Genomic DNA, 16,684 nt, shown 5'->3' on the forward strand with positions numbered 1-16,684 from the left:
GCAGAAACGAATCTGACTATCATCCATGAGGACGCAGGTTTGATCCCTGGCCTCGCTCTGTGGGTTAAGGATCCGGCGTTGCCATGAGCTGTGGTGTAGGTTGCAGACGCAGCTCAGATCCCACGTTGCTGTGGCTGTGGCATAGGCTGGTGGCTGCAGCTCCGATTGGGCCCCTCGCCTGGGAACCTCCATATGCCGTGGGCATGGTCCTTAAAAAAAAAAAAAAAAAAAAAAAAAAGGCAAAATGTCATGTTGAAGTCTCCTGGCAAATTTTTGAGTAATAAGAGCAAAGTAGAGATGCCACAAGACAACGTCAAGCAAGCAGCGTTTGAAGGACCCGGGCTTCCTATGCATGAAGAGAAAACTAAGAAAGGCAAAGCCACTTTTTTCAAATATGCAGGGGGCTTCACGTAGAAAGGAGATAGATCTGATCCCTGAGGAGCATAACAGAAGTGAGGAGAACAAAAGATGTCTAATAAGTGTACCAGTGGTCCTCCTGGTCTTCAGGAGATACTGGATGTCAGTGATGTTTACACACAATCATAGCCGTGGGTGAGAGACAGAATTACATGATTTTAAAAAACCCTGCTTCCAATTTGAAAATTCCTTTTGTTTTTGAAAGGGAAATAAAAGCTCTCATGTGTGACTCAGTGAGAAGTGATCACAACAGCAATTAGTGGGTTTACAAATCAAGAGCGTGAACACACTCTCTTGAGACTGGGCCAAGTCAGTGTGTTACGATCCATTTGAAACCGCCTAAACACACGAAGGGGGTGGAAAAGGAGGAGGCCTGTTATTGAAAACAAAAGCCAGAAGCTAGGCATGTGCACACTCACCTATCCTGCTGCAAATAGTGACCAGGAGCTCCCCAACTGTCTTGGAGTCATCTACCATCACTGTTTTCACGGACCCATCCAGCATCCGAATCTTCTGAGGTCTCTGTTTCTTTTTATATTCCAAAATATCCTAGTGCAAAATCAGACAAACATCTCACACTGTGTGGGGAACTAGATAATAATCTCGGACACATCTCTTTAAAAAAATGACTCTTCCCCGGCCCCCTCTGATGGCCCCCTTCTAAGTTTTCATGAGATGTTTGCCCCTGATGTAGAATCTCCAGTGCTAAATTGCTTTCATCAAGATTTCTTTAAAATTTGATAGTCAAATTGCACCCATAAAAGGTACTACTTATGGCTTTTAGTTCCTGAAAACCAACCCCTGTAAAGTGACAGTAGTATATGTCATTCCAAAAGGCTGAGAATGAGAATTAGCAGAGGAAAATTCCTACTTTTCTTTTAAAAATGATCTCATACACAGTTATAGATAGTTACACACACACACACACACACACACACACACACACACACACCTATAATGAGGACATGAATAAAACCGCCATAGTTCTTCACAGTAGTGGTGTTATCACAGCAAAAGGGGTTTACACAATAATGGCAAGACCCAACTGGGCTAACAAGTTTGAGACTTATTTCTAAATAGAGGCTTCCCTTTTACTACACTTCCTAAAATTTGAGCTATGGAAAGAAAACTAATTGGTACCTCATGTTTTACTCTTACCAGTATCTCTACTTCATATACCAAAACCCAGTATATCTCAGAAGTTAAGCTCAACAGAGTATTTAACACTTTTAAAAAAAGTGAAGTACAGTTGATGTCCAATCCCATGCTACTTTCAGGTATACAGCAGAAGTGACCCAGTCATACATTTTTTTCAGGTTATTTTCCATTATAGGTTATTATATAGACTATAGCTCCTTGTTAACATTGTTTTACCCATTATTTCTTCCTACTTTCATAACACAACTATTTTTTGTTGTTACTACTACTGATAGTTATTAAATACACACCTAACATGAGCTTTTTTATAAGTAAAACACTGGTTAATGTTTACTCTGACTAACTTTAGGACTATATTTTCATTCTCTCTCTATCCTTACTTTCTATCACCAGTCACCGGGGTACTTCCTACCTACATACAGGAAGATGCTCTATTTCCTAACTACCAAGTCCAACGGTGGCACGGAGAAACAGCTTAAAATCATAACCTCACACTGCCTTCATGACTCCATGGAGCCAGAAGAATTTGGACTGCTGATATTTCCTATCACACACCTGGACAGCCCTGACAAAGTATGTCACATCAAAACTATTAAGATGCTCTTGAACCAAAATAGACTGTTGAGTCTCTCCTTGTCTTTGATGCATAATCATGCTGGCATCTATGGAAAGCTAAGGACAAAGTAATGGAAAAAAAAGAAAAAAAAATCAACAGCATACCCCATTTCGCAACATATAGTAATCCAGTGTTCTGCCCGCTTCCAGCCAAATGCCTTTCCTGGGGTCTTCATCCGAGAGGAACAGCCCATAGTCAGAAGCTGGGAGACAGAGAGGAAGAAAAGGAAAAGACAAAGTGAGGATGAAGCCATCAGTGACCTCCGGGCCCTGTGCCTGCCGACTTGGCGAGGAGGATCTCCTTCACCAGGTGGGTATCCATCTCGACAGCACGAGCAGCCACTGGGACCAAAGCAGATGAGCTGCAAAACCAACACCCTCATACAAACCTCATGTTCCTTAAAGGATGGGGGGAGGAGTAGGTGTGTGTAGAATTTAGGGAGACACAAAAAAGCAGTGCACAATTCCTTCTAATGGAATTGGGCTTTGTTTCCTATCATGTGCTTTAAAAAGCCAGGCCAAAAACCCATGATTGTTAGGGAGAAACTACAGGAGCAATGGCATAAGCCCAAGGCCTCTTAGGGACAGAGGGGCCAGTGGAGACCTGACACCTGGAATAATCCCTCCATCACCCCATGCGGATTACAAAATAAAAGAATGAGTTCCCTGAGAGACAATGTCTCTGCTCCCCATACCACCAAATTATGAGTAAAGCTGGAGACTTCAAGCCTGTGATCTTCATGGAAATCCCTCCATCTGACCCAGGAAGTGCAAGAGGGTAGAGGCAGGAGGAAAGCAGCATCCTTTCCTGCCTCAAAAATCCCCTCTTCCTAAACATGATTCAAGGAAACCTCAGAGACCCAGATGAGGGCCAGAGCTCCTGGTGTGTCTTCCAACAATAACTTGAAGACCTAGGAAGGTTTATCTCCACTGGAGCTACACGGCAATAATATCCAAACAAAGCTTTCAAAATCTGGGAGAAAAACACTAACAGAAAAGTAAAAACACCACATATAATTGGACAACCAGATCTTGGAGTAAGGGTGGGGATGTGGGCAAACTTTATTTTGATTTTTGGAAAATATAGAAATAACAGGGTTTTGAATAATACAAACATTGCTTTTGGACCGAAAGATTAGCAGTTTTGTGAGTAACCGATCTTTGCAAGAAGACCCATGCCTAGCAATAATTATCTTTGAATGTTTGATTTTTATGCTTCTAATTTATAAAGGAGGTTTTATTCCATTTTCACACTAAAAGCTTATTAATTTAGATGTAATTTCAGTTTCTTGGGTGTCAGCCAAATACTAAATAAAGGCTGGACATGAAGAGAGAAGATAAAGAGAAATGGACAATAAAATTGTATGAAAAAATTTTGTTTAAACTCAGATCAATGGTGGTCAACGGTTTAACAAAACATTAAACAAAACATGTATCACATTTTTTTACTTTATTTTTTAATTTTTTTTATTTTTTTATTTCCCCAATACATTATTTTTTTCCTACTGTACAGCACTGTGACACAGTTACACGTACATGTACACATTCTATTTTCGCACATTGTCATGCTCCATCATAAGTGACTAGACATAGTTCCCAGTGCTACATAGCAGGATCTCATTGCTAATCCATTTCAAAGGCAATAGTTTGCATCTATTAACCTCAAGCTCCCCAACTATCTCACTCCCTCCCCCTCCCCCTCCCCCTTGACAACCACAGGTCTGTTCTCCAAGTCCATGATTTTCTTTTCTGTGGAAAGGTTCATTTGTGCCATATATTAGATTCCAGATATAAGTGATATCATATGGTATTTGTCTTTCTCTTTCTGACTCACTTCACTCAGAATGAGGGTCTCTAGTTCTATCCATGTATCACATTTTTTTGTTTTTGTTTTTTCTTTTTTTTTTTTCTTTTTAGGGCCACACCTATGGCATATGGAAGTTCCCAGCCTAGGAGTGGAATCAGAGCTGCAGCTACTGGCCTACACAAGGGCCACAGCAATGCCAGATACAAGCAGCATCTGCGACCACACCACAGCTTGTAGCAATGCTGGATCCTTAACCCACCGAGTGAGATCAGGGATGGAACCTGCAACCTCATGGATACTAGTTGGGTTCTTATGTCACTAGACCACAATGGGAACTCCTGTATCACATTTTTTTTTTTTTTTAAGGTTTAGAATAAAGATTAGACTCCCTTGCAAAGTATGTGAAATATGAGGTTTTCCCTGGGTCCTGATGGCAGTTCCAATCTTCAGGCTGCTGGCAGTAGAAAGTTTTCATGCATATGCAACAGGGTTCATGATATTCAAAATGGTATTTATCAGAGCAGCTTTATCTTTGCTACAGGGCTTTATAGCAAAAAGTGACTTGTAACCTGCAGAGCATGATGCTGACCTATGGAAGGGTCATGATGATGATGACGATGACCATGACAATGGCTCAGTGGCAGTTGTGGGCACTGTGATTACAAGCCTCACAATAAGCCTCACACAGGAGGTAAGAAATGTCCAGGAGAAGATGAAACATTTGAAATATACATACCAATGGGCCTGTGTACCACTCAGAGGCTCCGTTTCCCTAGCTTCTAAGGGAAAAACATATGAACACATTTCAAGCAGCCAGCCAATAGCTAAGGACCTACCTTGACCAGTTTGTGCCTCAGGGACCCGTTCCCGAATGACTCGACACGCATCGTACACGGCTGTAGATGGTTCAAACTGCATGGTCTTCACCACATTGCAGTGGCGCACACAGATCTTTAAGGACAGGGCCACCATCTTCCCAGATGACTTGAAGACTCTCACTTAGAACGTCTGGAAAACACAAAGGGACAGACCCTGATATTCAAAGGTCTTAGAGAAAAATGTCAGACTCAGCATGAGCTTTAAAAATCAAAGAGAATCCAACAGCAATTAAAGACAAGGCTTTGGATAAAAACAAGAAAAGCAGCTTTGGAAAAGTTCAGAATAGAACAGCAGCACAGTTTCAGTTACTATTATCACAGCGTGGCAGGAGGGAACCACTCAAGTTCAGCAAGGCTCCTTCCTCAAGGCTGCCCTGTACCTGGGGTTTCCTCAAGGGCAAGTGGAATTTCCCAGGTGAGTGTCCTCCAGGTGACAGGCCGGAGGCCCTGGGTGCCCACTGCTGCTTCCTGACGATGCCTGTCAACATCCTCAGTTGTGGAGTGCCCCCTCCCCCGCCTCCAGCGGCTCCTGGGACAGGGAAGAAGTACCTCTGCCCTCTGAGTGCATCTCACAGCAAAACCCCACCATATTTTTCCCAGAAGACGGCTTGTAGGCCAGCCCCTCACCAGAAGACTGCCAATTTCACTGCACTTTGGCTACCCTGCCTCCATTCACCCAGAGTCAAAGAGTTACCACGGCATCTGTCCTGCATAATTCAGGGAAGAACTGAATCTTGGGGGGACATCAATGCCAGGCCAAGGCACGGCCATCACTAATGAGGCCAGAGCAGCTGATTTTCAACACCCGGTGTGCCAGACAGTCTCACACTCTTTAGAAGTCCTAAAGAAAAGAAAACCCCAGTTTAACGGCTCTTTCGTTCAGACAAATTCCTGGGAGTTTTGCTTCTTATCCAGCTCAATGGCTTTAAAAATAGACAGGGGTTTCAGCCAGGTTTCAATTATTTCATAAAGGCCTTCTTTATAAATTTTAAGTCCAACTATCTAATACATTTCTTCTGGGTTGGTGGCTTATGGTTTATTTCAACTATGTGCTGTATTCCTTACCAGAAAGTGACCCCCGCCACCACCACTACCAGGCTGCTCTCTATCAATGGATGTCTTGGGCATAAGAGGAAGATAGTATGAGAAAAAGAATGCATGACTGAGTCACTATGCTGCTTACAGAAAGTGATACAACACTGTAGGTCAACTATACTTTAATTAAAAAAAGGGAAGGCCTCTTCCCTGCACTTGAGGAGCCAACACACCCTTGCCTAGCTCACTACCATCCTGGCAGCCAAAATAAGGCACTTCATAGTTAATAGCTATTAGAATCCTAGAGCTGCATAGAGAACATAAATCCACAGGAACTTTAAGCTCACTCTCCTCTCTTGTCTTTTATTAGAGAATCTACAGGTAGTAAACCTGGACCACAGCTCTCCCTGGGAATCCAAGTGCTAAGAAGCAATGAAGCAGCCACAGGCAGAGAGGACAAAAGGTGACCAGGGCCTCATTCTCAACAAGCTTCACTGACTGCTGGCTTCCTGATATCAAGTGACTACTGTCACTTAGCTACAGATGCCCTGGTACCCATGGGCAGGACGTGCACATGCTCTCATGAAGCACCCATTGAGGCTGTCCAACTGTAAGGTCATTCTGACGTCTGCTTACATTCTGCATGAATTTTGTCTGTGAAAACATGGAAATATTTCTTATTTGAGGAATGTCAAGATAGATTTCTCGACAAACAACAGCACTATTCACTGATGATCTGTGCTAAACAAAATTTATTTACTACAGCCTGGGCAGTGGCTCAATTGCTGATATGGCAGAGTTGTACAAAATGTCTGATGGTTTTCCACGTGTAATTTCGAGGACTTGTAAAGCCACATACAGAGGCACCCCTCAGAGATGTTGTCCACCACAGGGAAATGGATAGATACTGAAATGGAGTGAACCACAGACATTTTTTTGGTTTTCCTGCACACATAGAAGTTATGTTTACAGTATACTGTGGTCTATTAAAGTGTGTAATACCAGTACATCACAAAAACCTCTCAAATACATATATTTTTTTCATTGAAATATATATATATTCCATTTACTTGATCACTTAGAGGCAACTAAAGGGTTGTGTCTCAGAGAATAGAGACACCCAAGGAGACGGAAAGAGATGATGCAATGGCGGGTCAGTGGAGTCAGCACACATAATTATCGAAGTTCCCCATCTCATGTAAGGGTGTGGTTCGTGGCTCCCCAAAACATGAGAAGAGTAACACCTTAGATCACTGATCACCACAACAAAACCAATAATGAAATACTGAGAGAACGACCAAAATGGGACACAGAGACATGAAAGGAGCAAATGCTGTTGGAAAAATGGTAACACAGATAGACTTGTTTGACTCATGGTTGTCACAAAACTTCAATTTGTAAAACAAACAAACCAAAACAAACAACAAGAAAAAATGCAGTATCTGAAAAGGGCAACAAAGCGCAACACAATAAAACAAGGTCTGCCTGTAAAAGGCTCTACCCAACCTTTTTTATAGGCCTATTTAACCAACCAACTCTCCAATTTGAAGAAGTCAAATGTAAATGGTACAGTGTCACTTCTGTGTGGAATCTAAAAAAAAATAATACAAATGAATACATAAACAGAATTAGATTCACGGATACAGAAAACAAACTTGTGATCGATGACCAAAGGGGAGAAAGGGGGTAGAGGATTAACGGATATAAACTACCGTGTGCAAAATAAATAAGCAACAATGAAAGACTGCACAGCACGGGGAATTATAGCCGTTATCTTATAATAACCTATAAAGCCCATAATGGAGTATTATCTGCAAAAATACTCAATCACTATGCCATACACATGAAACTAACACAATATTATACATCGTCTATACTTCATAAGAAATAAATTCTAGGAGTTCCCGTCGTGGCGCAGTGGTTAATGAATCTGACTAGGAACCATGAGGTTGCGGGTTCGGTCCCTGCCCTTGCTCGGTGGGTTAACGATCCGGCGTTGCCATGAGCTGCGGTATAGGTTGCAGACGCGGCTCAGATCCCGTGTTGCTGTGGCGTAGGCCGGTGGCTACAGCTACGATTCGACCCCTAGCCTGGGAACCTCCATATGCCATGGGAGCGGCCCAAGAAATAGCAAAAAGACAAATAAATAAATAAATAAATTCTAGAGATAGACTGACAAATTTGCTCTGCTGCCAATTGCTCCATGGCTTAGTTTTTCCCATGGGGCTGGTGGCAACTGTGGGGTTTCCCAAACCAATGAGATCCATGAGCATAACAGCCACAGCCAACGGGAAAGGCCATGGAACACAACGATGTCTTTTACACAAAGCACCAGAGAATGTGGGGTGATTAATATCTTCCATTCTCTGGGAACAGAAAAGTAGTTCAGCCTAAGTATCCCTGTGTAAATCCCTTCCAAGGTAACAGCTGGGCTTTCTTTCTTTCTTTTTTTTTTTTAATTTTTTAAACTTTTTATTTTATTTTTTATAATGATTTGTATTTTTTACATTATTGCTGATTTACAGTGTTACGTCAATTTGGGGGCTTCCTGAAAAGCAAAAGAATGCTTGGTCCCATAGCTGTGCAGAGAAAGACTCAATTGCAGGGAAAGACAGAGCCACCACACGGGGCTGAGAGCAGAAGTAAACAGCAGGACAGTCCACACTGGAGCTCAGGACGAAGAAGACACAGGGGAGGGAGGAGAAAAGCCCCCAGGGAGGAACAGAGAGACTGCAGGACAGAGCCTGCGGGTGCGGCATCAAGGAATGAAGCCTAGAAAGGTGGGAGGCAGGCGAGAAGAGAAGCACCAACAGCATGACAGTGAAGGAACGTGTCTATCCAAAACAACCAGAAAAACAAGAAGCCAATGACTGAGGGTGGGGGGCAGGGTAGCTGCTGGAGGCATTGGTTTGGGGTGAAAAGCCACTAATGAATTTCTTCGGGATGATTCAGTGAGAGGTGGGGCAGAGTCAGTGCAAAACTGGAGATACAACGGTGGGGGCGGGGGGGGGGGGTGTCGTCATCCTCAAATCCTTGGGGCTAGAAAGATCATCTAGGGAATGAGCAAGAGAGAGGAGACCTGAGGTCTAAATCCTGGAACAATGTTCTAGAATCAGGATGAGGAGGAACCTGCAAGGGGGCCTAGTGGCAGGGGAGGGAGGGGCATGGAGAGAAGCTGGGGCCAGAGGGAATTGCATCCAGCAGGAGGAGGCACTGCCTGTGCTAAATGCTAATCAAGGTGCAGGAAGATGGGCACCTAGATGGCAGCTTGGAGCTCTGTGGCAAAGGATTAGAGATGAATGGAAGGTGAGGCCAGAGCAGTGGGTTCATGAGGCAGATGAGGAGAAGGGCTGGCATGGCAGGTCCAGGGGCCTGCTGGAGGGGGCAAAGGAACAGGAGGTGGTTCTGATGATGCTTTGAAGGCTCGTTATCCAGAGGGTATTTACCATGTGGTTGCCGCAAACTCTGCATCGACGTAGCATCTACCCAGGTGTGGTTTCCTCCTTATTTTGGCACCAGGCACAGTCCCAGGTGCCTTACCATACCTGCTGCTGCCCAGGTGTGTGCAAGAGGAGAGTGGAGGAGTGGGCAAGCTTTGGTTCAAGCAAAGGCTGCTGGACTAGGAAGTTGTGGTCCAGGTTCAGTCCTAGCCCGTCCACACCTTAGAGGCTCTCTCTCTGCTCCTCAGAGAGCAGGAAGCAACCAATTCCCTTGAAAGGAGCCCCCCAGCAGACACACGATGCTTGGCCAACTCCTCCCCTTGTCTCCTCTGGGCATCTCAAAAGAGAGGCCACTACCCTCACTTGAGGGAAGACGTTCAACACAACAAAGGATGCCAGAGATTCGTTATAAAGTTCGTGTTCAAGTTTTTTACTATTTCAAAACAACCACTGCAAAAAGCAACAATAGCACTACAAGGGAACACATTACGCAAAAAGACAAGAAAAAGCAAATCGGCCACTCTCAAAGAGCTCTGCACAGTGGTCAAAAACTACAAGGCTTCTTATTCTTGGCTCTCTGTTTTATTATGACACAGTGTTCCCAAACATGAAGCATAAAGCAAGACTGACAATTTCCTGCATGGGAATGTCTCTTTAAAAATGCAAATTATGTACATAAAAATGCATTATAAACGACAAAATTATAAGTCAAGTTACTTCTATTACTATCACGCAAAAGGACTGCCCACATAGGAAAACCTCAGTGAGGTCTGAGACCAAAGTGGGTGGCGGATTCTTTATCATCCCACAGCCACAGCTGTTTCTAACAACTGCTCTTAAAAGTGAGAGTCTGCAGAACAGACAGACATTTGTTGGAATCAAGGTCCTGACTTACAGCAAAAAGAAAGTAGGATTAAAGCACAAAGCAACCTAGAGATGTCGGTGAAAGATGGGCATGTAATCAACAGCGGTGTTGATGTCTCACCGCAGATCTGCTCAAGCACTAAGAAAATCATGGAATTCTGACAACTCGTCATGATCGAACTTGACATTCCCTCTTCACTGTGATGTTCTCAGGTCAACACAGCACTGAACCTGACTACAACTGGCCACTCAGGTCCCCGTGTCTGTGCCCTCACCCCTCCTGCTAATTCCTTCCCCTCCAGACTGGGTGCCTAGGGGAGCTGACCAGCCTTCCTCTCTTCCAGTTTGGCTGAACGTGTGTACCGTTTCTTGCAGGGCTGTTATTCTCCAATCCTCCTCTATTTTATGATCCTATTCTTGGTCTTCCCTCTGCCCTAGTTTGGATGTATGCTATCTGATTAGACCTTAAGTCTGTGTTCATTTTTGGCTAAAAGACAGGGTATAAATGCATAAAACGTCCATTACTTTCCTTTTTATAATCTCTTCTCACTGTGACCATTCTGGCCCTGATTGTATGTGTGAAGGTCGCCTGGACCAAGGCAAGAACCCTCTGTGCCCTTCACTGTGGAAGATGAGCCTGTGGAACCAGTGGTGAAACCCAGACATTCTCTCCATTTCAAGTAAACACTTTTCAGTCCCAGGGAACTGAAAACAGCCCAGTGTGATGGCAGTGGCGCAAGCTGCCCAGGCTCACCCAGTCCTCTCTGGAACAAACAAGCCCAACTCAGCCAATACCTCCTCCTCTCCACAAGAAACACCCACCATTGGCCAGGCTGAGCAACCACCCCTTGGCTCTCTGCCCTGGTAAGTAAGGGCCATGAAATGCTCCCACCCCACCCCTGCCTGACCAGCTGCCGCCCTGAGCTGGTCACTTAAGTGCCATCTGCCTCAGTCTCCTCCCCTCTACAATAGGGGACAATAAAAAAATCTACCTCTAAGACTGCCAGAGAACCAAAGAAGTTCATATGTGTCCAAGGCACAGAAAAAGAGCTGGGTCAAGATTTGTTGTTATCATTTGTTAGTCATGGTGGCTGGAGAAACATTGGAAGACATCTAGCATATTCAGCCACCACCTGAGCTGCAAAATTCATCTGATTGTTTTTTTTGGCATCTATCATATACTTGATACTATCACAGGCATTAGGGAGCAAAGTCAGACAAGATTCCTGCCTAGTTAGAGCTCACCTTCTAGTAACCCTATTCACTATACAGTTCCTGTGTTCATCCTTATTCAAACCATACAACATGATTTTTCTAGAGGCAGAACTATCTTGGGATGAACTGTGAAGGAGAATATTTTCGTGGATCAGCAAACTCCTAGAACTTAGGCTGTTTCTCTTGGATGTTAGTTAAATTCCCTCTATCCAAGAGCCCAAGGTGGGGGGGAGGGGGGAATCCCCACTCTGCGGCAGAGCCGGCATCACAATAGGCCCTTGCCTTAGGGCTTGCCAAGAAGCCACCTGCCCAGGAGCCACATACTTGAGGTGCCACTGGCTCTGCACACTCTGCTATACATCAGAGGCATGGTGTTCAGCTGGCAGGACAACAGGACCAGGCCACCACACCTCAGTGGAGAATAAAAGCTACCCACCACTCCTGTCCTCCCCCTCCAGCCCCTAACTCCATTCTCACCCATCGGAAGACTGGACCCAGGACAATGGCTGTCCTGACTCCTTCTCTAGGTCTGTTTCTCTCTCAGCAGGCAAAATACAGCTCTGTTTGGTAACAGCATGCATCACATAACTGCATGTCAGCGTAAAGTGTGGGCCTATCTAAAAGCTATCATTCATCTGTGTGTATATCTCACTCCCCTGTGAACAATTCTGCTCTCTAATAAAAGCCCTGGAAAGAGCCTCCTCTTCTCTCTACCCCTGACCTGCTCCTGTGTAAGGCAGGAAGCAGGAAAGCTCATCTGACAAGTAAGACCACTTCATGACTGGGTCACATCTATGCAAAGATGCCCTGAAAGCAAGAGCCAGAGTCTCGCCCTCTGTCTCGGTCTCCTGGGCGTGTGTGCTCAGGTACCCTGGGGCTCTCCTTGCCCATTCAGACGCCATACAGAGCCCACCAGGCACACACAGGTGATGGTCACCATCTGGGAAGTTACACCATGTCCACCAGTCACTGAGAGGCAGGTGTCTTTAAGGAAGGGCCAGGAGGAGAGAAGGCAGGCTTCCCATTTTGGCCTCATCTCCAGTCCAGCTTTATCAGGGCATCACAGGCCTTCCTCAGTCATCTCACCTCCCCGCTGGTGAGATGCCAGAAGTGAGAGTCTGACTGGAGAGGCTCTCCTCGTCTCCCACATCAACAGTTTGTAAGAGCTCCAGCTAAAAAGCCTGGAGAAAACAGTAAGCAAACACAGCTGAAGAGGTTTTCCTACGTGTCCAACAGCCCCTTGGAAAAACACCAAGATGATCACACCAACTCCCCATCCCCACTTCTGTAACCAGGGTGAGGAGACCAGAAAACCCAAGAGAGCACTCACCTAAGAGTGTCTCTCCAGTGCTCTTTCAGGGAGGCAGAGGGAGCCAGGACTGTTGTTTGACTTGGAATACTTCCACTAAAAATCATTGTCATTAAAAGGTCAGGTGGTTGGGAGTGCAGGAGAAATGATTAACCCCCCATGCAGGTGTGAACTTAGCAGGCAGGGCCAGCAACGAAAATTCTAGATAAGCACCCAGGGCTGCTTTGCAAACCTCATAAATGCCCCCAACCTGCAGGGCTCCCACTGTGTATACTTGTCTGTCTCAGTATACCAGCAATAAGATATATATATACATACACCACACGCAGTGTCAGAAATACATCTGCCATGAGAGGTCATCTCCCCCACTGTCCTCTGAGAGCAAGGACTGCATCGTTATGGCCAACTTTGAATATCAAGGCCATGGCACAGTGCCCACCACAGAGTAGATGCTTAATAAATGCTTATGGAATTACTATGTACACCACAGAAAGACGTAAACAGATTTTTTTTACTAAATTAGTCGCTAGGAATTATTTACACATCCTGAATCAAGGATGAACAGAGGGCAAACATCCAGCAGACCCAACTATTCCCACTCAACCACAGCTATTTCCACTGACCACAGATGCTTAACCTCATGGCTCACAAGATGTAGATCTCATTTTGGCAATTGAGAAACTCAAAAAAGAATCAAGCCCACACCAGTCAGGAATAATGGGAAGCCCCCCAAGGGCAGGAACCACTGTATTGCTCACCATCAAGTACCTGCCGAGAGAAGGGCTCAATTCATATTTATTTATCACATGGATGGAGGTACAAGTTAGCACCTCTAACTCCACCAAGAGAACCAAAGAAGGAGTTTCTACTGTAGCTCAGCAGGTTACGAACTTGACTAGTAGCCACAAGGATGCAGGCTTGATCCCTGGCCTCACTCTGTGGGTTAAGGATCTGGCACTACCATGAGCTGTGGTGAGGGTTGCAGATGCAGCTCGGATCTTATATTGCTGTGGCTGTGGTGCAGGCTGGCAGCTGTAGCTCCGATTCAACCCCTATCCTTGGAACTTCCATATGTCCCAGGTGTGGCCCTGAAAAGCAAAAAAAAAAAAAAAAAAAAGGAGAGAGAGAACCAAGGAATGCCTACAACAAAATATGGAATGATGGGGGGCGGAAATCTGAGTGTTTTCCATGTTCAGATGAAGAAACTCTAATTTTGTGATCAACAGATCTTCTCAAGGTCACAGTGGTAGCAAGCCATAAGCAGACCTTCCATGCGGCCACAACGTACAGAGGTGGCTATGTACATAGTATGATTAGAGCCCCGCAGGATCCCTCCAACTTACCCTCCCATCCCCAGTTGGCTCCTGGCCCTGACTCCTGAAACTTCATCATTAAGTACATTGATAGTTGTAATGATTTGCTCTCAATTAAACTTTGTTATAAAAGCACGTATCTGCATTTACCACTGTCTTAGAAAGTTAAGCTTCAGAGACTTTCAAGCAAATGAATTGAGAGCTGCCCTTTATTAAAGATGATTCCCGATTACTAGGAAATTCCTAGGAGAGAGGGGGAGTTTAGTGCAGACCAATTCTGAGTAAGGTCCAGTTGAAAAGGGGGCATGAGCAGAGCAGCACAGGAGGACCTGCTAAAAGGAAGGGGAACAGACACCTAGGCATCCATCATAGGACAACTGGAGCTTAGAGCTGATTTTTAATGCACATAGCACTTTGAAATATATGGGTAATCAGGTCCAAACTGCTCAAGAGTCCATTCCCCCATTCACCGATATCCCCCTCCCCACCCCCCCACACAATGTACAGACTCTTCATTTTAACAGATGTATTTATAATCCCTGCAAAATATCTGTGTGGCATACATCTCTCTGAAATGCACCACCATGCTTCTCCATTCCTCCTGGTCACTCACCAGCATGGAGCTTTGCTTTCAGAAATTAGACTTTCCAACCACCCCAGCCAGCAGAATCCCTCTTCCCTCCTGGGCTTGGCTATTAAAGCACTTACCTGCAGCCTTCCCAGGCTGAAGCCCCACTGACCACAACCAGGAGATGCTCTGCCTTGTGTCCATGAGGCACAGAAAAGTTCCATGGTACTTTCACACATGTCTTTTCACTTGATGTGCTCAACCAGTGTCAATGGAAAATAGGTGGGTTTTGTTTTTCATCCCCATTTCACAGCTAAAGAGAGAGGATCTGGGAGGGTGGGTAAGCCACTTGCCATCAGACTACCAAGAAGGCAGTACTGGCTGTGCACAGTCCCACTGTTGCCGTGTGCTGGCCAAGGCAGCTGAATGAACCAGCCTTACATCTCAGTCTGCCTGCATTCAACCTCTCAGTCCAGCTACTGTCTTCCTCTGACAAGTAAGGGAGAAAGCTCTACATTTAACTCTGATTTTGAATTATTTTATCCCTGAAGTCATTCAAATGATTTGAGGCTGTTTACAAAAATAGATAGGATAGAGAAATAAAGGTCAGGTCTTAAAAAAAAAAGAAAGGAAGGAAGGAAAAAAGAAAGAAAAGTGAAGGTCATGACCAGGAGGATGGTGAATTATGTACCACTCACTTTGCTAACGGGGAATAAACACATCCCATTATTTCTTCCGGCTCTTGGTGACAAACATATAAAATCCTAAGAAAGCAGATTCTTTAGGTTACTGCTGATGCTAATAAACACAAAATCTAACTAAATGCACACGTAGCCCCCGACCCCGGACAGGTACAGATAGACTAGCTTTTACTTGGAAGAAAAGAGAGAGCTTTGTTCTACAATGATATGGGAAAAAATATTTGGTGTGTTCCAAACTGAACCTGGGAGAATGTGTGAAAACAAACGCACGCAATGGCGCTCTTGCTGTGGCGCAACGGGATTGGTGGCGTCTCTGGAGCGCTGGGATGTAGACTCGATCCCCAGCCCAGCACAGTGGGTTAAGGATCCAGCATAGGTGGCAGCAGCAGCTCGGATCTGATCCTTGGCCTGGGAACTCCATATGCCGGGGGTGGCCAAAAAAAAGTAAGGAAAAATAAACAAGCAAGCAAAGAACTGCAACAAGTTCATCCTTGGGTCACCTGCTTGTGGCTAATTTGATGCTAAAATAGCATATACCTAACTGAAGGCTATTTGCCGAGTGTGGACTTCAGCTGTGAAGTGACAGTGCAGACCATCACTGGTTTCCCTTAAGAAACTGAAGAAATCTGCCACTTACTAGCTCACCTCCATTTTCTTTCACTGAAGGGGTTTTCACTGCTGACCTCAGACCAATGAATTCGAGGATACAAACCCTTAGCATTATACATCACTCAAAAAGGCAATAGCTCATGGTTTTGGCAAGGATGGATTCTGACCCAAAAAAAAGAGAGTATTAAAAACATATTCCTGCTGTGTCTCTATGTTAATCCATTAACCATAAATCAGAAGTGCATTTCTGATGAAGCCCAGACCCAGAAATCTGGCACTTACGTGGAGAATGGAAATAAACCAAAGAATGTGACTAAAATTTTCATTTCTGGAGATTCCAAGTTCATTGGCATATTATCAGAGTACTAATCCCAGCATTTACTCATGAGATTAGATTTTCCAAAGGATCCTCATTTTCTGTGGCTCGTCATTCCAAGATCACCCTTGTTTTATACCTAAAAATTGCAATGTTTCAGTTACACTTAATACAGTCTGTGGTATCCCAAATCTCAGACTTAAGACGTCATCAAGCCTGGCACTCCACAAGATACAGATACATCTTTGCTTGACTTTCCCCATTCTCCTACATTTCCTACCTACATTTATTTTTTAAATTTACCAAACCAATAACAACAGCCAGGAACGTGTAAGTGATTATGTGCCTGGCACTGGCTCTAAGCCCTTTTCCTAAGTCACTGATTCTTCACCATAAATCCATGTTAAGGAGTTTAGGCAAAGGGAAGGCAACCAGGACA

At 44.6% G+C, this 16,684-nt stretch overlaps 1 protein-coding gene across 24 annotated transcripts in view; it reads right to left on the reverse strand.

Annotated features, from left to right (window-relative positions):
- Positions 1–16,684, reverse strand: part of TLN2 (talin 2) — a 471,505-nt gene that overhangs the window by 196,979 nt on the left and 257,842 nt on the right. For all 24 annotated transcript variants that reach the window (XM_084967307.1, XM_084967304.1, XM_021094340.2 and 21 more), the window contains 3 exons: positions 4,834–5,005; positions 2,296–2,393; positions 837–966 (listed from right to left, as the gene is read on the reverse strand). Coding sequence is in view for 21 of the 24 variants with exons in the window: in XM_021094340.2 (XP_020949999.2) it covers positions 837–966; positions 2,296–2,393; positions 4,834–4,969 (364 nt within the window). In the remaining 3 variants the exon portion in view is untranslated. The remainder of the gene's footprint in view (positions 1–836; positions 967–2,295; positions 2,394–4,833; positions 5,006–16,684) is intronic.

Source organism: Sus scrofa, chromosome 1 (genome assembly GCF_054392235.1).
Source record: "Sus scrofa isolate SSC_HxYL_T2T_F1_AM1 chromosome 1, Sscrofa_HxYL_maternal_Yorkshire_Landrace_v2.0, whole genome shotgun sequence".
Classification (NCBI taxonomy): Eukaryota; Metazoa; Chordata; class Mammalia; order Artiodactyla; family Suidae; genus Sus; species Sus scrofa.